This window comes from Labeo rohita, unplaced genomic scaffold (assembly GCF_022985175.1).
Source record: "Labeo rohita strain BAU-BD-2019 unplaced genomic scaffold, IGBB_LRoh.1.0 scaffold_72, whole genome shotgun sequence".
In the NCBI taxonomy this organism is placed as follows: Eukaryota; Metazoa; Chordata; class Actinopteri; order Cypriniformes; family Cyprinidae; genus Labeo; species Labeo rohita.
The window spans coordinates 538,267-561,032 of record NW_026129656.1 but is presented as its reverse complement, the minus strand read 5'-3'; the positions used below and the strand labels follow the sequence as shown (position 1 = coordinate 561,032).

The 22,766-nt window shown below is 35.3% G+C and overlaps 1 protein-coding gene across 1 annotated transcript in view; it reads left to right on the top strand.

The window, feature by feature from the left end:
* The window catches only part of mgat4b (alpha-1,3-mannosyl-glycoprotein 4-beta-N-acetylglucosaminyltransferase B), a 160,672-nt gene that overhangs the window by 128,025 nt on the left and 9,881 nt on the right, over positions 1 to 22,766 (top strand). The window contains exons 9-12 of the mRNA XM_051104441.1: positions 5,955 to 6,085; positions 8,898 to 9,005; positions 12,132 to 12,325; positions 17,401 to 17,479. Coding sequence (XP_050960398.1) covers positions 5,955 to 6,085; positions 8,898 to 9,005; positions 12,132 to 12,325; positions 17,401 to 17,479 — 512 coding nt within the window. The remainder of the gene's footprint in view (positions 1 to 5,954; positions 6,086 to 8,897; positions 9,006 to 12,131; positions 12,326 to 17,400; positions 17,480 to 22,766) is intronic.

The window sequence follows — 22,766 nt, the reverse complement described above, 5'->3', positions numbered from 1 at the left end:
AATCAGGCTGTCACAAAAAATAGGGTCTTAGAAATGTGGTTCTGAAACCGCAGTCTACATAGGAACATACTATTGGTGATATTATATTATTTATATATATATATAAACCAGCTGAGGTACCAGCATAAAAACACAGCAAAATACTTTTTAATTGTTGTTTTCAAAAAAATTTCAATATGTATCGCACACTCCTAGTTGGACACAATGGATGCAGCATCTGTATTAATGGTAAATTTAAATCAAATGTTGCATGTGCAAAATATGATAGTATAATTACAATAAAATATATAACCCTTTGACTTACCGTACCTTCATAAATTGAATAAAAACGTTATAGAATAAGTAATGTACCAAAGTTTAATACATAGCCTTAGTGGTTTATAAAATCCCTGAGCATTAGTATGAGAAATAGCAGTAGTAATGCTTGCCTTAGCAACCCCCCTTAAATACATAAACGCATAACGTCAGTATTGTATCTCAAAATTTAGATTTTAATGATTTCACAGTGTGAACGCAACGATCTTTCCAGCGTGGAGTCTAACTATTTTAGCTCAGGGATTGCAGGCGTGACAAATCCGTCTGGATGGATCTCTCTTTTCCTGCTGTCAGTCAGCGTTGCGACTAGCGGAGCGCTGTCGCTAACAGATTCTCTCTTCTGAAGCGGACAGGATCACGCCTCACTCCGCCTGTCCGCACGAGCTGCTAATTGGAGTGGTAGCGGGAGCGCAGCCATGACCAAGCTGTTCGCACATGCACATACACCAGTGTAAACACACGTATGCTCTTTACTTTAGTGTTACATTTATGTTCCTGGCAGAAACTTTTCTGCCAGTGCATCTTAAATGTAGTGCACATTTCCTGAGTGGCAAGAAAGTGGCAATTAACCCAGCAGGCGGCTAACAAAACATCCACCACCTATCCTGAGCAGAAACGTGTTGATTCTCTGTAAGTCACTGCATTGAAATTTACTGCTGTGCATTTAAAATGATACATTGTGTTTTTGTACACACACATATGTGTATATATGTGTGTTTATTTATATTATGCCAAGAGTTTGGGATAATTCAGTTTATTTTCAATGCTTTTGATATCTTATGCTTACCAAGGCAGCATTTATTTGACCAAAATACAGTAAAAAGCAACATAGCGAAATATTATTTCAATTACATTATTTTTTTGTTTGAATATATTTTTAAAATGTAATTTATTCCTGTAATGGCAAAGCTGATTTTTCAGAAAGACATTTTAATATATTTATTTAATATATTTTAATATATTTTATATAAATAAAATGATAGTATTTCACAACAGGGGAGGCGCTAGGGGTCAAATCATTTCTATTAAAACAAGTTAAACAAGTTAACCTAAAACAAATTAGGTTATTGTTACTGAATCAACAAATCACAGATTTTCTAGGATACGCGCAAGCATTTAGAGCGATTATATGCATGGTTAGCATTACAAAGCGTCAGTGGCAACATTTCAATAAAAATTAAGTTATTGTGATTTAAAATTGTAGAGAAAATATTGTTTTTTTGCTGTAGTTGTGTCTCTCTGCACACTGTGGTGTTTCGTTACTGAATGAATTAGCATTTTTTCTAACGCGTTTTTGAATCAATGATGCACTGACCCAATTATAAAAATAGTTTCTTACTTTTTTTTTGAATGAATCAACCATTTTGAACAAATCAATTGAATAAATGACTCAACAACTCAATCATTAAGACAGTGGCTTGCTGCCATCTGCTGGCAATTTTAGTCTCACATTTAAAAGTGTCATTATATTTTTTGTATTATTTCATAATTTTGTGTTCCTACTTGTATATTTAAAACATTATTCAAATAATATTATTTATGCATTTTGTAAGTGCAAACTTGATGAGCATAAGAGATTTCGGTAACACTTTATTTTGAGGTGTCCATAATACAGAGTAATTACCTAATTAAGTACTTAGTAGTAGCCATTGTACTTGCATGAAACAAAATGTACTTACATAATGTACTTACACATATGTCAAAGGCCGAGTGTGTTACACAGCTACTTGTACACTTAAGTACAATCTTGATACACTTTATTTTAAGTAGCTTATGTCTGTGTACTTAATTTTTAATAACGTTGTATAAAGTGTGCAACACGTATACCAATCTTTTGACCAGCTAAACATAATTACAAAATGTAATTACAGACTGTTCCATAACTTACATGGTAAGTACATTATGTTTCATGTTAATACAACGTCTACTACTAAGTACTTAATTAGGTAATTACTCTGTATTATGACACCTTAAAATACAGTGTTACTGAGATTTCTTATGTAAAAAAAAAAAAAAAAAAAATAGAGCTGGTTTGTGTACGTTTTATATTACCTTCAGACATTCATCTCATTTTCCAGATGGAGAGAATATTTCTGACAGAGAAATATGTAGTAGAAATTCCTGGGTTCGTTCATTTCAAAAAAAAAAAAAAAAAAAAAAAAAAAAAGCTGTCATGAACTGCCTTTTATTCATTAATTTGTACTGTTCTCTGAGGTCCACTTATAATGTTATTGAGATTTTTACATTAAGAAACACCACCATTTAGAAGTAATAGGCTATTTTCTGTCCTGGTTTTTTAACCCCTTCATCAGAATGCATGGCGTGGCGGATTGTAGACTCAGAAGTAAACACCCTCTGCTGTGATTGGCTAACATGTTGCTGTGATTTAGGTTAAAAACCCATAAATACTCAATACATATCAAACGATCTGTAATAACAGACAAAGCAATAGTGAACACATAATAAAAACACTTACTCACACTTATGTGGTGAAACATTACATTTGGATCCGATATAGTTGGCACAGCATTATCTTTTAATTTCAGTCTTTCTGAAAATCTCGAACTGTGGCTTGTTTGTAAATGATAGTGTTGGTAAAACGAAGTGACAAAAGGACCGAGTTCTTACTGATGCAATCTGGAACGTCATTAAAAATAAAGTTTATCCATTCTTTCTTAATGTTGGGATCAGAAGGAAGGCAATGCAAAATTTTGCACAAAAAAAGGCAATATTTTTCCACAACTTTGCACTCCACAACATCTTCTTGTGTCTTTTTGTCTACAGTATATTGATTGGTTTCTGCCGCTTTACTTATTATACTACATGCACATGCAGCTGATGTAAAAGCAGGCGTTGATCTTCTTCTGTGGCGGCGTTGTTAGCCACACTATTACATCATAAAGTGGCACATTTCTCAACCTGTCATTTTGGCAAATTGGCTTCAATATAAGCTATTTTCAGACTAGCAAGAAAGTTTACAGGATGTTTTTATAGTACGATGACCTGTTATATGTAAATGATCATCAGTTCATGACCCCTTTAACATGTCTTACTTGTGCAAGCCAAGAGTTTTTACCACAACGTTAACAGAGTGTAGTTGTTTGGACATTAAAATACTTTGAACATTGAACTTGCATATGAGAAAGTCAACTGTAAGCCACTGGTAGGTTTGACATACTAGGAGGTGTAAAACTGGGTCTCATTGCTCTGTTTATTGAGTGGATCCAAATTTCACCTAGTCTGATAACATGACTATTTTTGTATGAATGTCAATGGAAATCCTTTTTGTCCACATGACGTGTAGTTCATTTAGCTACCAGCATAGACCAGCTAAACCTTGACCCCATTTACACATGGAAATGTGAAAAGGAATGATAATATGAAATATATTCAAGTAAGCAGGTTTGTGACTTAAGTAGTTTAAAATTAAAAGTTAGATTATTAAATTATTAATTATTTATTTTGTTAACACTTTAGATTAGTGAACACATATTCACTATTAGCTAAGAGTTTGTTCTTAATAAACTCCTAATTAGATGTTTACTAAGTTAGTTGTTAAAATCTAAAATACGGTCATGCAGAATAAGAAACATATATTAAGAAAGTAGATATGATCAGTTTTGATTTCATGTTGATTAAAAATTAAAAATCAGAGAAGTACACACAGAATTACAGTAACATCAGAAGAAAAGAAAGTGTTCTTTAAGTTAGTTAAAGATACTTTACACCTGTAGTAATGTACTCATTTAACTTAGAAAGAAAAAAAGGCAAATAGACTGAGGGCTGTTTAATCTGTCTCTGAATAAATGTGGAGGTGAATACTGATTTGACTGTTTCAGATAAGGCTGTTTCCCTTTAGATTTAGCCTTTGTGTGTGCGTGTGTTTGTGTGAGCAGGCGCCACGCTTCTCAGGGACGATGTGAAGGTGAACCAGCACATGCTCTCGATACAGAGAACATTTATTACACACACACAACCTTGAATAGGTGCCAAAGTTTTGCAGAAATGGAAAGCTGAAGATACTATAATGTCTAAAAGCAAAGGCGCTTGTAGGGCTGCTTAATCTCTCTGTGCCGTAACAGATCTATGAAGAGTTTATTGATGTTTATGCATTTATTTGTTGAAATATTTATTATAATTAATTATTGATCTTAAATCATTGTGTCTGGATAGCGTTCTGTTTTACTTTGTGTTTTCAGTGTTCATTTATTGTGTGTGTGGAAATATGTGTGTGCTCAGATCAATACTCCAGCACTAATGGTCAATGTTAGCCTGTGGGCGGGTCATGCACTAATGAGCGATCCTACTGATGATACTAAACTACTACCAAATCTTACCAAACCTCTCTGCCCTCCCTGTCACCCCTACACATACATACAGGTGCTTGTTAATTATGAAACATCTATTAAAATCATCTGTGTATTTCAGTTGTAAATAGGATTGCAAACTGTTCTGAGGTCTGTACATATGAGATTTTTTCTGAATCAAAAAAGGAAAATGTGATGTTTGGTGTATACATGACAAATTTAGCAATCAATATTATTATTATGCTTGGAAAATTAGTTTTGCATGACAATAAATTCCTGAAATCTGAAATTAATCATGAAGAATGTCTTGAAATTCTTTAATTTAATAAAATTTAAACTTGCAGAAAACCCTTAGTTGCTGTTTATTTGTTTATTGTTGTTTTATTTATTTAATGTTGTCTTATTTCTATACATGGTAACTTTCTACTGTTCAGTAAAGTTCTTGCATTAAAAAATGTTTTGGTAGCGCCTCAGAAACACAGTATGTATACTTTTCAGTGACATCAGGCCATGAATGGCTTACTAAGATGTTAGATTGCAATTCAAGACAGTGTTTTAACATAAAAAAACAAAAATGACACACTTCACCTTTCTGTTCTCTGTATACCGGTGGTTTTGGCACACTATACTATAGACTCAGAGTTGTATGGTTGTGAAAAGATAGTGAAAACTGATCTGTGGGATGAAATGGATCAGTCCAGGATGTCAGATCATAGCTGGTGTGTTTTGACATCTGGAGAGGCAGGATGATTCTGTTCGAGATACTGTCTGGGTGGCTGATGTTGGACAGCAATTCATAATGCATAAAAACAGATGTCTCTTCCATTATAGATTACCAAAAATGAGCTGATTTACTGGCTGAATGTTTGCCCTGAGCCAGCAGAAATGGCCACATCAGTTCCTCTGTGACCTAAACAGTTTTGAAAAACTTAATTAGAGGCCAATAAAAATGCTGTTATACAGGAAAATAACGTCCTTCCTCCTGAATCTGATCTAATTGCATTGTAGGAATTGAATTAATCTAATGTTTTAAGGAAAATGTTATAATTTATGTAGAACATCTAAAGTTATTTGCTGCACCACCTTAGTAAAAGAGCCTTGAATCGTTAATATGAAAATGTAATTACTCTCAGAGCGCCCTTTGCTTTTGATTTCATTAAATGTTTTTTGCCCTTCATCCTTCCTCCCTTGAGTTCCTTGTTTAAAGGAGAGTTTTGATTTTTCACTCCAGTCCAGCATGCCCACAAAACCTCCCTCCGAGGTGAATGTGTTTCAGCTTATGCTATTAGTCTCATTTGGTTGATAGTCATGAATCTACTTTGCTCGTTTCAGGTAAAATGTTCAAGTCATTAGACTTGCCGCTGATCGTGGAGTTTATGTTGATGTTCTACAAAGACAAGCCCATTGATTGGCTGTTGGATCACATCATGTGGGTGAAGGTTTGCAATCCAGAAAAAGACGCGGTAAGAATTATCTCTCTTTTTCTATTGTTATTTTATTTTTTATTATTATTATATAATTTATTGTTAATTCATTGTTTGAAATCATTGTTTTTGTGTCTCTACTTAACATATGTGTAAAGATTTTAATAATTAATAGCCAATGCACAAATCATGCACAAAAAAAAAATGTGCTAAAAAATTGCAATTGCATTATTCTTCTTTTTGGCACTTTGTCTCATGTTGTATTAGGTTTGTTAGAATTTTTTGAGCTATTTAAAGGTTTATATAGGAATATCAGCAATAAATGATCTTTCTAATGACTGTAGAAGCCTGATCATGAGGGACGAGGCAAGTGTGTTTGACTAGACAGTAAAACTGTCAACGAAGTTACTGTTTTTAAAACTTTTCAACATTTATACATCAATGTATACATCTTTTCAGATTTTTCTTAAGTTAACAAATTATTTTTTCTAATATAATTTATAAAAATTAAAATCTAAAAATGAAAGAACCCAGTTTTCACAGCCTAAAAAAAAATAAAAAACAAATTCACCAATCAAACAGAATGGAACAATTTAGTTATTAAATAGACAGTTTACCCAAAAAATAAATAAATAAAATAATTTAAAAAATCGTTATTGACTCACCACGATGTTACTCCAAACCCATAAGATTTTTGTTCATCTTTGAAACGCATATGAAGATATTTCTAATGAAACCTAGAGATTTCTGTCTCTCCTTTAAAAGTACATTACTTAAAAAAAATAAAAATAAAAAATACAAAAAACACAGTAAAAGTAATTATTGCAATCAAATGCTCTCAAGCAGAGGTGGACAGTAGTGAAGTATTTTTACTTTACTCAAGTAAATGTATAAAGTATCTGTACTTCAGAGTTTTTTGTTTTTTTTTTTGGAAAACTTTTACTTCACTATATTCCGAAGTGTAATATCATACTTTTTACTGTGCTACATTTCATAAATAAAAGTTGTTGTTGTTTTTTACATTTAATACTTAAGACTGAAAATTTTGTACTTTCTTGTACTCAAGTAAATCTTTGAATTACTTTTACTTTAGTAAAAGTAAGAAAGTACAACTGTCGGCCTCTGCTCTCAAGAGACATGGTTGCTTTATAATCATCCTTGATCATCACACATAAATAGAATACATCAAATATGGTAAACAAAAGTTTAAATCTGCTTGCTTGATTCTCAGGATTTGATGTCTTTATAAACTTTTTGAAGTTTGAAATTTTTGGTATAGTGAACCTTCAGTGGACCTTTTTTTTTAAAGGGGTCCTATTATGCTCTTTTACAAAGTCTTGGTTTTGTTTTGGGGATGTACTAGAACATGCTTTCATGCTTGGTGGTACGAAAAACGCATTATCTTTTAACATAATTTACATTATTACAATACATTTCTCGCTGCCTGGCACATAAGGCTCGATTAGTTCCGGGTTTAATGAAGACCCGCCTTCCGAAAAAAGAAATGTGTTGTGATTGGTTAGCTGTCCCAGTGTGTTGTGATTGGCGAACAGCTTAGATGTTTTAGTACTGCCACGCCCCTTGTCAAAGAAGCAAGTTCTGTGTACGACTGTTATCACAAGCTAGATTAAAGTGATCCTTACGTTTTAAATATGGATATTTTTTTTACAAAAACGCATCAGTTCGCTACAGGAGGTCTTTATTAACCCCCTGGAGCCATGTGAGGCACTTTTTATTATGGATGGATGCATATTATTGTTTTGGACTGATGAGGAGAAACACCCGTCTATGCCATTCTAAAGCTTGGGAGTGCCAGGATAAATTTTAATACAACTCTGGTTGCATTTGTCTGAAAGAAGGAAGTCATATATACCTAGGATGCATGGAGGGTGAGTAAATAATACACTACAGTAGTGTTGGGACCCATCATCAGTCTGCGAGATCGCCAATACGTGATATTATCGTGTTAATATTTTTAATTATTTACATACTTGGTTTCATTGCCCGAAACCAGCTCCAGCATAAGGCTAAAAGCAGCCTAACATTATCAAAGAACATCATCACTGACCGCGTTGCGGCTCGTTTAAGTGGTGCTCCGTGCTGCATCACTAAAGTTAGGCTAACTCGTCCCTACACACCCCCCAACAATTAGAATTCCCATGGACGGGATTTAATTTAATAATATTGTAGTGGACCATGTTGTGACATCATCGCATGCGGAAAACAAACGTTGTAGTCCAAAGGAGCTGTTCGTTGTAGTTCTTGAAAAGAGATTTTTTTAAAAACGAAACATCTCCTTTTGGAGTAGACTTTGAGATTTGTAATTTTGCAGTTCTTTTTTATGCCCAAAGATACACATATACACACTGACTTCAAAAAGTTCAAGTTCAAAAAGTGAAAAAGCATAATAACCCCTTTAATATTTTCATTTGTGTTTTGAAGATGAATGAAACTCTTATAGAGTTGGAATGAAATAAGGGTGAGTGAATGATGACAGAATGTTCATTTTTGTGTGAACCATCCCTTTAAATGCTGTGAAATCAGTCGTTTGAGTTTCTAGAAAACAACAGAAACAGGTTTGTGCCTTGACTCAGTTTCTCACAGCAGCTCTGCAGTCTAAAGGTGTCTAAACAAAATTCATACGCCCCAAGTTGACTGTGGTTTAATAAAAATTCTCAGACATTAATGCGTGTCAAGTTTCTAATATTTCTTTACAATTTTTTAAATGCGTATTTTTAAGTGTGTATGTGGCCAGAATGATCATTGGACAAATTGTTTCTGATTTAAGATTTCTGTTTAAAGTGTATGTAGTTGTTATATAATGTATATAAATGTTCTTTGTGTCCCACAGAAACATTGTGACAGGCAGAAAGCAAACCTACGCATCCGCTTTAAACCGTCTCTCTTCCAACACGTTGGAACACACTCTTCCCTCGCTGGAAAGATCCAGAAACTCAAGGTGATCTTTTACCAAATGTATTTATTTATGTGTGAGGGTTTTTTTTTTTTTTTAAATAGGAGTGTGTGTGTAATCATTTTACGCATTTGTAACCCTCTAGCAGAGTAGCCTGCCTCTGGACTACGTTCATTTCTCTTCAGATTGTCCAAATTGCAAATCACAGTACCCAGAAGGCAGCTGATAATGGCTCATATCCTAATAAATCAGCATGTGTCCCTGCTCTGTCTTTATTCCCTCCAAATGAAGAGCACTAGGAATTGCCATGGCGATGAGTGCCTGTATGACCCGCCCGTTCTATGTCGTATTGATTTTTGTTCTCGCCTGGAGAGCTGGTGAATACATCTGACGGTCCATTTCCTGAGGGCCCTGCTCACTGCATTCTTCTCCTTACGTTTATCATAATACCTGCCTCAATCACTACTGCTATTCTTCGTCTCTATTCATTCATTTACTAGACTTCTTTTATATATGTTTTTCATATCAACCTGTGGCATGTTTGGGCACTGCAGTTTGTGGTTTGAAGTATGTTCGACGTTAGATTACGCCACACTCTAGTCTGATTAGAATGAAGGCATGGGTTCCTATGGACTCCAGTAAAGTTTGCAGTTGTTATGTAAACTGCTTTCTGACATCATTTTGGTGATTCTTCAGATGGTTATATAATGTAATAATTGGGTCATACCATGTCAACTCAACCAGAGTAGGCTCAAATTTTTGATTTTGCTAATATTTTTTCTGAAGAAAGATACAGATGTATAGTGATGAAAGCCAAAATATTAAATGTCATGGATGGGTATTTACTGAGTAATCCACTATTGTATAGAGGGAGATCAAAATGATGGCAGCATCATTATCTTATTTTTACACAGAGATTGGTAGTTCTCTTAGCAAAATCTGTTGACTTTATGTGCCAGTGGTGACCATTCAAAAATGGGGAAACAGCACCTTTCAAGTTTTTCTCCAAAGTTTGCATGCCTGTAACTCAAGTATTAAAAATATCTTAATACCCTTCATTTTTAACGCCCTATGAGATTTGGTTTCAGAGATATTGGAATTTCAATATAGCCCCAGGAGTAAATCGTTAAAATTGACACATTTTCAGTGGTCAAAAACCAAATGTGGGTCAGTGTAAAAAAATATGATACTGATTTTCTTTTAAGGAGGAATGTCTCATTTGTTTCTGTCAAGACAACTGCATTGAACAAACGTCTGAGTGCCATAAATATTTTTTTTCTCCAAGGTTTACATGCCTATAACTCAGAAGTATTTAAGATATCGCAGTATGATTTTAGATTCTAGTTGTTAATAAACTTTTCTTTTGGAATTGTAATTTTCAAGGCCCTACATCATTCAGTCCCAGAGATATGGGGATCTCAATGAGGCTCTGATTGTTGAATGTTAAACAAGTAACAGTTCTAATTTCAACATTATTTCTTCTTCAGACATTGTTTTTTAAATAAAATAAGCATCGCTGCATACAAAGTGACCAACATTTGGTTTTCAACCACTAAAAATATAATATTTAACAATCTGAAAACGAAGCCTCATTGAGATCCCCATATCTCTGGGACTAAATGATGTAGGGTCTTGAAAATGAAGTTCAAAAAGAAAAGTATTTATGGTACTCAGAGTGATATATTCAGTGCAGTTGTCTTGACAGAAAGAAACGAGATACATCTCTAGTTTTAACATTATTTGTTTGTCAGACATTCCTCTTTTAAAGAAAAGAAGTCTTATATTTTTGCAAACTGACCCACATTTGGTTTTTGACCACTGAAAATGTGTCAATTTTAATGATTTACTCCTAAAGCCATATTAAAATTCCAATATCTCTGGAACCGAATCTCATAGGGCATTAAAAATAAAGATGCCAAAAGTAAAGTTTAAGTCCCAATATCTAAAAGGGCATTAAGATATCTTTAATACTTCTTGAGTTACAGGCATGCAAACTTTGGAGAATAATTTAAAAGGTGCTGTTTCCCCATTTTTGAATAGTCACCATTGGCACGTAAGGCAACAAAGATTGTTAAAGCCAACAGATTTTACTAAAAGAACTACCAGTCTCTGTGTAAAAATAACATCATGATGCTGTCATCTTTCTGAAGCCATTTTTAGCCCCCCCTTGTAACTTGACTCTGAATTTCAAGTCAAAAATTGCCATTTTGACCTCCGGCTACAAAATAATGGATTACTCAGTAAATATACATCAATGACATTTGTTTTTTTGGCTTTCATCACTAAATATGTGTATCTTTCTTCAGAAAAAATTTAGCAAAATCAAAAATTAGAGCCAGCGAAATTTTTGAAATTTTGTTGATTTGATATGGAATTACCCAATTTGTTTTATGTAAGTTTAAATGTTTTAGTGATACTTCACTAAAGCTCTACCCATATTCACTTAGATAAATTTGAAAATTTAATTTTCTTCTGCCCTTCCATCCACACTGAGATGGCTCAGGTTTTGCTTTTCCATGTCTATAAAATAATAAAGATAATTTGATTTTAAAAATCGCATTAGTAAATGTAATTTATGACCAGTTACTAATATTTACAAATGCTGTTAAAATATAGTTTGCTTTTAGTTCACGTTAACTAATATAGCTCTGCAATCTGCATATAGGCTAATATTCCTGCAAAGATGACAAATAAATTTATTAGACAATTAATGCCCTGTGGCAAAAAAGAGAATAATTGCTGTTTAGACCATACATGGAGCTATGGACATACCATTGATCTATTTGGTGGGCTAATTAGCTAATGAAATGATCATGCCATTTTGATCAAGTCTGGTCTCCTACTATGATCTCAGTGAGCTTTTATAATGTTTCACATTTGTGCAATAAGGTGATCTGAGTCTGTTCAAATGTTTCAGTGTGAATTAGCAACTTTAGGAAGCTGCTATTGTGGACTTTACAGATTAATGTGGACGTAGCCTGAAAGTCTGGAACAATAAAATACAACAATAAAAGGTAGTAAAAATAAAATGATGAAGGCATGAAAAAAGTACCAAGACACTTTTAATGTAACTTTATATAGCAACGATAAAAAAAGTTGAAATCTTCTAGTTTGAAAGGACATAAAATGCCTGAACACTGTTTATGTAGTTCTTCTGTCTTTTTTGGTCAGGATAAGGATTTCGGAAAGCAGACGTTGCATAAAGGTCACGCTAACCCGCTGGCTGAGGTCACCACCAGTCTAAAGACATACCAGCATTTCACGCTGGAGAAGGCCTATTTGGGAGAGGATTTCTTCTGGGCATTCACGCCTGTGGCTGGAGACTTCATACGCATCCGTTTCTTCACACCTGTCCGAGTAGAGAGGTACATCCAGACAGAGATTCTCAGATAATGCCTCGGGTTTCTCTCTGTTACACCTTCATGAATGCCAACATGCTTTCACAGACAGTCTGTTCCAAAACCGAATGGCCAGAATGATTATCCTGTCCTCTAAAATGCCATCTCTTATCCAAAAAGGCAGCATCGCATATGTCTTTTGCAAAGAGGACCCAGAATCCCTTGTGAGACAAGTGAAAAATTCATCCAATTTAGTTCATTCAATATTTATCTATCCAAAGGCATCAACAGCAGTCCAATTTAATAAAAAAAAAATCTTATCCTTGTGTCTCCCTACTGGAAAATTCATTTTAGGCTGGTAACTGTGTTTTGGAACATGGCAGATGGTATCCAGCTGGTCTAAATATCATTGGTGGAAGGTAATAGACAGGGGTTTGTGAGTTGATGCATAACTAATAACGAATTATACTGAGTGTATACTGTAAATTTACTGACAAATTATCAGTCACCAATTCCAACACTGCTTGAGTAAAGGTATCTGATTTGAATTGTACTGAATATTGACTCAAAGAAGCACTAGTCCTTAAAACCTCAACACATAACATTTAATGGTCAAATCCTATTTGCAGTGGACGTGCTGTTTCAGCCTCACTGCTGCAGCCGTGCCCTATATAACCCTAACCCTAACCCTAACCTGTGATTCAGCAACTAGCTGCTAATGCACCCATATTCATGTAAAGTTGCCTCGTTGACAAGTGTGGGTGTGTAAGAGCAAAATGCACAAGATCTAATATCTTCAATAAACTACTGTAGTGGAATAAAGATATATACTTACTGAAAAATGTAGTGAAGTAGAGAGTAAAAGTTGCTAATATCTTTCATGCTTAGTCATTGTCACGACTAAAAATGAAAACGCATTAAATGCAGTTGAGGTCAAAAGTTTACATACACCTTGCAGAAATGTTATTATTTTACCAAAATGAGAGGAATCATACAAAATGCATGTTAGTTTTTTATTTAGTACTGACCTAAAGGTATTTCACCTAAAAAGACGTTTACATATAGTCCACATAAGAAAATAATAACTGAATTTATAAAAATTACAACGTTCAAAAGTTTACATACACTTGATTCTTAATACTGTGTTGTTACCTGAATGATCCACAGCTGTTTTTTTTTTTTTTTAGTGATAGTTGTTCATGAGTCCCTTGTTTGTCCTGAACAGTCAAACTGCCCGCTGTTCTTCAGAAAAATCCTTCAGATCCCACAAATTATTTGGTTTTTCAGCATTTTTGTGTATTTGAACCCTTTCCAATAATGACTGTATGATTTTGAGATCCATCTTTTAACACTGAGGACAACTGAGGGACTCGTATGCAACTATTACAGAAGGTTTAAACGCTCACTGATGCTCCAGAAGGAAACACGATGCATTAAGAGCCAGGAGTGTAACTTTTGAACAGAATGAAGAAGTGTACAATTTTCTTATTTTGCCCAAATATCTTCATTTAGTACTGCCCTTCAGAAGCTACAAAAGATACTTTCCCAAAGACAAAATAAGTAAAGTTTACCCTGGTCTTCAAATGTAAAAAAAAGTTTTCACCCCCGGCTCTTAATGCATTGTTCTTCCTTCTGTATGGGATTATTTTTGTGCCAATAAGAATGAACGTAACTTTATAAAACTGAACGTAACTTTCCAAGAAACGATCAAAAATATGCCACTGCAAAAGAAGAAAAACACAATGAAAATGAAAAAATGAACTCGCACGAATTTAACATGCTCTTCAAATATGCTTCATTCTTTGTTAATGATTTTCAAAGAATCGTTTTCGCGAATCATGGATTCTGAATGCGTTGCCACGGCTTTCGCTTACGCTTCGCAAATTTTCGTTTGCTGTTTTGGCACAAACCTCTCGTGGGGGCGGGCTTAACAGCGATCTACTCTGAATGGCTAATGAGCTTTTGATGGACAGTTGCTCTCTGACCTGGAAGCACGGACGGTGACGTCAGTGGCGCAATAAGTCGTGCTTTGTTTATAGAAACTATCAGAACTGTTGCACACTGTACATGAATAAAACTTTTATCGATGTTATTGATTAACGTTACTTTAGCAACACAAACTTACTTCAAGCTGCCCTGAGGGACAAGCTGAGGTGGACGATGATGCCGCTCCGTGTCTCTCCTGGGAGCTCATCTTTAGAAACTAAGAGACGACCGTAGGTGAAATACTAATAAAATTAATACTTAATATAAACAAAGCACGACATATTGCACACTGCAACAACTTTCCAATGTGTGCGCCACTGACGTCACCGTCCGTGCTTCCAGGTCAGAGAGCAACTATCCATCAAAAGCTCATTAGCCAATCAGAGTAGATCGCTGTTAAGCCCGCCCCCACAAGAGGTTTGTGCCAAAACAGCAAACGAAAATTTGCGAAGCGTAAGCGAAAGCCGTGGCAACGCATTCAGAATCCATGATTCGCGAAAATGATTCTTTGAAAATCATTAACAAAGAATGAATGCTTCATATTTGAAGAGCATGTTAAATTCGTGAGACTGAGTTAATTTTTTCATTTTCATTGTGTTTTTCTTCTTTTGCAGTGGCATATTTTTGATCGTTTCTTGGAAAGTTACGTTCAGTTTTATAAAGTTACGTTCATTCTTATTGGCACAAAAATAATCCCATACTTCTGGAGCATCAGTGAGCATTTGAACCTTCTGTAATAGTTGCATATGAGTCCCTCAGTTGTCCACAGTGTGATACAGTCATTGTTGGAAAGGGTTTAAATACACACAAAAAAACTGAAAAAACAAAGAATTTGTGGGACCTGAAGGATTTTTTCTGAAGAACAGCGGGCAGTTGAACTGTTCAGAACAAACAAGGGACAACTATCACTGAACAAAAAAAAAAAAAAGCACAGCTGTGGATCATTCAGGTAACAGCACAGTATTAAGAATCAAGCGTATGTAAACTTTTGAACAGTGTAATGTTTATAAATGCAACCATTGTTTTCTCTTGTGGACTATATGCAAACATCTTTTATGTGAAATATCTTATTCAGGTCAGTACTAAATGCATTTTGTATGATCCCTCTTATTTTGGTAAAATAACTAAAATTTTCCAAATTTTGCAAGGTGTTTGCAAACTTATGACTGTAATTTTTTTTGTTTGCCTGCATGTCATGTGACCATTAAACGAAATCTGAAAATTGTGAATGCGAATGTGCGGTTAAGTTATTGAAATGTTAACTTAGATATTCAAGTAAATATTTTACGCTTATTGGGTTAGGCTGACAAAAACATTTTAGGTCTTTCAGGTCACTTATGGACTACAAAACCAGTCACAAGGGTAATTTTTTTTAAATTGAGGTGTATTACATTATCTGAAAACTGAATAAATAAGCTTTCCATTGATGTGTGGTTTGTTAGGATAGGACAATATTTGGCTGAGATACAATTATCTGAGAGTGCAAAAAAAATCTAAATATTGATAAAATCGCCTTTAAAGTTGTCTAAATGAAGTTCTTGGCAATGCATATTACTAATCAAAAATTAAGTTTTGATATATTTATGGTAGAAAATGTACAAAATATCTTCATGGAACATGATCTTTACTTAATTTCCTAATGATTTTTGGCATAAAAGAAAAATCGATAGTTTTGTCCCATACAATGTATTTTTGGCTATTGCTACAAATATACCTGTGCTACTTAAGACTGGTTTTGTGGTCCAGGGTCACATTTCCTTACGTTGGAAGGTTGGTGCTGATGAATGAAGCAGACAGCATGCTGTCCGTTTAGTAATAGAGCTCGTCTCGCAGTCTTTCCCATCACACTGACTCATACCAGCTGGATAATGCATCAATCATCATAAGGCACAGTCATCCGTACATTTTTAACCCTAATGGAAAGTTCATGCATATTTCAGGCTTAATTGAGAGCTGATAGTGCTCAGTCTGAATGAGAGCGTTTGACGATCACTCACTAACTTCCTTCATGCTACAGGAGTCACAGTTTAACAAGCGCAGGTGTCCATTTACGCTGTACAGCGACTCTACACGTGTAATTATAGAGAGAAATCCGCCAGTGTCTGTGATTGTTCATGTTTCAGTGATTCATAGAGGAGGAAAAAAAATGTTTTTGGACACTTTATTATGTCATTGCATGATATGACATATTATCAGGGGTCATCTGTGCCCAAATGCTACTGGAATTTTCTCAGAATTAATTGTTTTATCCATATTTGTAGATACTTTTAATCAGCTGCTGTTTTGCTGATTTTAATATAACGAGAGTAATGAAGGCATCGCCTGAAGGTTTCACAAATACAAAGTGTCACAAATTTGTACACAACATCTGCTGGTTCATTATTTCAAACCTAACAAACTTTTTATGAAATGTTTTATTTGAAAAGTATGTTTGTCATTCTTTAAATTGGCTCTTGCTTTGGTACTTTCTAAGACATTAAAATTGCAAAGACATTCAGAGGCAAGAATGCATTAAATTAATTCAAATTGACAATTTAGGCAATTATAATGTTACAAGATTTCTGTTTCAAATCATTTTTGATTTCTGAACTTTCTATTCAACAAAGAATCCTTTAAAAAGTGATCGTTTCCACACTGATAATAATAAGAAATCTTTCTTGAGCAGCCAATCAGCATAATAAAATAAGTTGTTGTTTTTTTTTTTCCTGACGATTTATGTGACACTGAAGACAAGTAATGATGCTGAAAATTCAGCTTTGCCTCACAGGAATAAATTACATTTTAAAACATATTACAGAAAAGAGGTATTTTAAATTGTAATATAGTTTACAACATTATTGTTTAATCATATTTTTGATCCAATAAATACAGCCTTGGTGAGCGTAAGACACTTCTTTCAAAAACATTGTAAAAATCTTACTGAGTCCAAACTTGTGAACAGTAGTGTAAATGTTTAAATACTTTTTGGGGCCACTGTGTGCTGCAGGGTCTATAAATAACTACATGATAAAATGATATATGGGGAAACATATGCAGTAGAGTTCTTTAGCACTGTACTCCTTAAGGAATTGATAAGATTGATAGCTTGGATTATATGTTTGTGTGTGTGTGTGTAGGTATTTCTTCCGCAGTGGAAACATCGAGCACCCTGGAGACAAGCTCTTCAACACTACAGTGGAGGTTCTTCCTTTCGATGTGAGTCCCTGTCATTGTGTGCAGATAAACACTAGCGTTGTGTTTGTTGAAGGATTGTTGCTGTTTGATTGTGTGTTTCCCTCTGGGCAGGAGGAAACTTCTTCACTGCAGCCTTTATAAACACCTCACAGATCTGTGCTGAAACATTGTCTCAGCAAGCTCAAGACTTAAAGCAGAAGTCCACTTCCAGAACAACAATTTACAAATAGTTTACTCACCCTCTTGTCATCCAAGATGTTCATGTCTTTCTGTCTTTAGTCGTAAAGAAATTATGGTTTTCGAGGATAGCATTTCAAGATTGTTCTCCATATAATGGACTTCATTGGTGCCCCGATTTTGAACTTCCAAAATGCAGTTTAAATGCGGCTTCAAAGGGCTCTAAACAATCCCAGCCGAGGAAGAAGGGTCTTATCTAGCGAAATGGGTTTTTTTTTCGGAAAATAAAAATTTGTATACTTTTTAAGCACAAAAGCTTGTGTAGCACAGGCTCTGGGATGTGCGTCCACGATGCTACGAATTAGCGATGAGTCGTTCTTGAACAAATCTTTAATGTGACACAGAAGAATGAGTCGTCTCTGGGAGTGATTCGTTCAGTCGTGCATGCGCAACATCCTATTAGGTTCTGTACTGGAATTAGTTCACCTCTTCCGAGTCTTTGGGTTTTTCGAGGCGTTCGTTCATCTTATGGGGCTGTCACATGATGAACGAATGACTCAAACCTGAAAACTTGTCAGATAAGAGGTGAGGTGAGCTAATCATAGGCTAAAGACCAAGGTAAACAATGAATTAATCTTTTCTGTTTCTTATAGCATTACAGTTTTGTCTTGTTTGTAGTGTGATCAACGTTTGTGTAAGCAGTAGATGTGTTAGGGAAGTAACGCATAACATTTTTATATTTTGCTAAAATGAACGAAATTAACGAAATGACTCCAAAAAAGATTTGTTTATTTTGCTGAACGAGACTCAAAGATCAGAGTCGGTAAAATGATCCGAACTTCCCATTTGACTTACTTGCACTTTCTTAGTCTTTGCGTGTTCGCTTTGTAAACACTGGGTCTGTAGTTCCACCTACGTTCCACATGACCTTTCGATGTGATTCAATAGTACGTAGTGTCGTGAACGCGCATCCCAGAGCCTGTGGTGCACAAGTTTTTTTGCTTAAAAAAGTATACACATTTTTATTTTCCGAAAAAAATGACAGATCGTTTCGCTAGATAAGACACTTCTTCCTCGGCTGCGTTCGTTTAGAGCCTTTTGAAGCTGCATTTAAACTACGTTTTGGAAGTTCAAAATCGGGGTACCAACAGTGAAGTTCTCCTTTAAGTCAGTGTTGAAAATATAATGCAAGCACTTTTTTGGCATGGTTCCTGTTTGAGCAGATGTCAAGAGCTGGATTGAGGCCTATTTAAATGTGCAACATTACTGTTATTATTGCCTATACTTAGGGTTAAGGGTTTGTTCTTCCTTAACCTGAAGTATTAAATGCGCTGTGTAACTTGTGCCACACTAGAGGCATGACTGATAGCACAAATAATGCTGGTGTGTGGACTACATCATTGCAACCACAGAGAGCACCTTACCTTGATTTTGAAAGGTCTGATTTCCTCTTGTGAAGTTCTTTGTTCTTTGCTTAGGAGTGAACAGAAGTTAGAAAGAGCATCGCACTTGTTACTAAAGATTTCTATTTCAAATAAATGCTTTCCTCAAAATGATTAAGCAAATATTATGTAGCCTAATCATCAAGGATCAGTGGCAGTTCCAAAGTGTGTTTAATATGTGGCGTGAAGTTTTCTGGAAAGTTTACATCGGCAACCCTGCTGAAAAAAACAGCTAAAACCAGCCTAGGCTAATTGGCTTGTCTTAGCTGGTTTAAGCTGGAAATAGCTGGTCTCCCAGCTTGGCCAGGCATTTCAAACCACTGAAACTCCAAACTAACTTTGTTTTGGCCAAATTTAGTTTGAATGAATATCAAGGCCTCACAGCCCTTAAAATGCATTGAAGACGTATAAGTCCAAGACGGTGGATGAAGAAAAAGTCATGCTGAATATAAATTAACTTTAGCACTGAAAATAATTTACAAAATTTACAAAAGATCAGTGTGATTTCAAATGGATTTCTTTGTACTTCTTTAATTTGTGTGTGTGCTTATTACAGGGTTGCACCATTATCTTAACAACATGCCAACATCAAACTCCGTTGAAACAATTGCAAGCTATATTTTCCATATGGAGCAGAGAGTTTCTGTCTGTGTAGACTGTTTAAATTCAGGTGCGGTCACATTAGCAAAATTTCAGTGACACTTTCCAAATGTAAGCTTTATGTTAGTCAACGTGATGAATTCACATGAACAGCTTGAACATGAGCAAAATCTGCATGGGTATTTTTTTCATCTTCATGTGAAACTCCTGATGGCATAGATTCTTATTAATATGATTGGATTTCAGCCATGAAATTTTGCTGAGCGGCAATAAATGTGACTGCACCTTTAGAAGGCAGCTGTCTATGTAGACACTAGACAGCAAGGTTTTGGAAGAGAGCTAATTATATGAAAGACACTTAGCTATAAAGTTGAGCAGTTTTAGCTAGAGATGAGTCAGGGTGGTTGATAGACATCCAAACTATGACTAGTTGCTTAGTAAGTTTAATCGTTGTTTTTAGCTTTCAGATGTGATGCAGTTGCTTAGAGAACCACTTTCGCCGCCTACAGCAGCACATTTTGAGACAATTACTGTCAGACTTGAAATCACCTGCTGTGATCAATGTTTCTGTTATTAAGCGTGATTCATAGGCCTCTATTTGCTTGTAAGGACTAGATTTGTGCAAAAACAGACAGCAGTATTAAACAGCTCTCTGGAATACTTGGTCAGTTGTGGACTTCTGTAGAGCAATATAATTTGTGTTATTGCTGACCTTGAATTCACAAAATGATATAAACATAAGTAGGCCTGTTGCAATTGAGTGATCACGGTTATATGATCTATTCAAAATTATTTGAGTTAACCACAAGGAAAATGTAGGCGTGTAAAGAATGCCATCACATATGTGCTGTCGTGTCACTTTTTGCTGTGTGGTAACGAGAAACAGAGGAGTCATAATCTAACAGGGAGCCATATTTTAGCATGACATTGACCTGCTCATTTTTTGGGGAAAATAATTATGATTAATCAGGATTAATCCCACTTAACATTAAAGTTTTAAATTTTTTATATTGCAATAATTTCACATTCAATCTTCAAATTAATCTAGAAACAGCATAAAGACCATATATTTTTAATATTTTTTTAATAATTTTAATGCCGTTAAACTGGAAAAATTACTTTTAAAATCTTATTTTCAAAACATTAAAGAAAATCATATACGGGCCTAATTATATGTTTCCAAGTAAAATATAAATTTTTAAAAATAGGCTTACAATGTAAATTTCATTAAGGAAAACGTGTTAATTGTAAGTCACAATGTATTATGTAATTGATGTCAGCACAAAATTCATGATCATGACAGGCCTAAACATAAGTGACAGAAGAGCAAAGTCTTGTCAAAAACTATTTTGACAGGCGAGGGGAATCATAAAAACTGACTGGTTTCATTCTACCTCAGTGCAGTTCACTGTATTGCTCCATCACTGCTGCTGTATGCGGCAGCACCAGACACTGAGAGTTCGAGGAAAGAAAGTAGGAGGAAAGCAAAGCAGTGGAGATAAAGATATACTTCTGTTTTATGAGCTAATGGAACTGTACTGACACTCGGTAATAAAACGTGACCTGCTGTGTGTGCGGTCGGTGTGGAGGAAATATTTTCTCCCGAGGGAGAGCAGACGAGGGGCGGCACTGTGATTTAAGATTACAGCCGGAAACGGACGCTCACCGCAAGATTAATAGCGGGATTTTCTAAGAGCGAGAGCCTGTCGCCCTGTAATATCTCTCATCCTCTCGCCTGTTTTTGCTTTTCCTCCCTGCCGGGTTGTTATATCTCTCTTTTCTCCTCATTTTCTTCTCTGTAATGCTCCCTTTAGGGACATTTATGGAATTCTGCCATATATAGGAAATTAGCAGGGAATGCCCTGGAGAAAAGAGTGTTTGTGGTCTGTTTTATGCTGTTAATGCAGTTTGGGGAAATTAGAGCGATGCTCTGCTGGGGTTTTGAACATATTTGTCTTCTCTTGGGTCATATCACTGAGTTTCAGTCCAAGAAGAAGCCTCGTAAGACCCGTTTCAGAAGTTATAGTTGCCAGAGATGCAGACACAATATGTGCACCCAATATCTAGCGTTGTTTGTTTACACGGGAACAACTGTTACTGTGCTCTGACATGACAGCTCTACAAAGCTGTACAAACCCTGTAAATGTCAGCTTGTGGCTATGCAGACTCCCTTCGTCAGTTCTCTTTAATGCTTCTTTCACACTTTAATTATCTTTGCTGTCATTTTCATTTTATCTCGACAGAAAGGAAGAAACTCAGATCAGTTCAGTATATCTCTTTCAGAAGATTCTCTGCCAAAACTGAAATTTTTAATAATGGAATATCCCCTCAGATCTCACAAAACACTAGGGGAGAGTGGGGACGAAAGTAACGCGGGACGAAAGTGACGAAGCTATTTTCTCAGAGCCCGGACTAAATTTGCTTTCCAAGCTATGACAGCACATTCAGCACGCAACCCTTGATGGGGCTGAGAAATGTCACGCAATTTCGTCATTGTTTCCCGCGGTTAGATCCGGAAAGCTGTTTTCTAATACAATAAGTAAATTATGGAAAAGGTCATTTTTTTCAAATTAGTTGGTTTCATGTGTCAGAGTAATGATCAATCTACATGTGTTTTAGTGCTGTAATACATCCTGAGGTTTGGCTTTTCAGAGTTTTTCAGTATAGAAGTAAATCGGATTTAAATGTCAGGATTTCCTGTTGGGATGAAAGTAACACTTGTTACTTTTGTACCCCCTACAGTGTCAACAAGAGTTTCTTTTGTCCCGCAGCATGCTAATTTGGTGACTTTCTGTGTCTTGCATCATTTGTTAAAACGTTTATTATAAATGTTTATGTTGTATTATACTAAAAGAATATGCCAAGAGTGAGGGTCAGAAAGACAGACAGAGGTCTGATTCAGCCACATGTTCATGAGAGGGCGTTTCTGGACATAATCTGTCAGGAATATCAGTCTCAGGGCTGTTGCTGCATCGCATTTACCTTAGTCATATTTAGGTTTTAGCCATACCTTAGCTTTTCCACCTCCACCTAAGAATTTGCAGTGTTTCCAGATGTTTTATGCACATTTTGAATTTATGCATACAGAC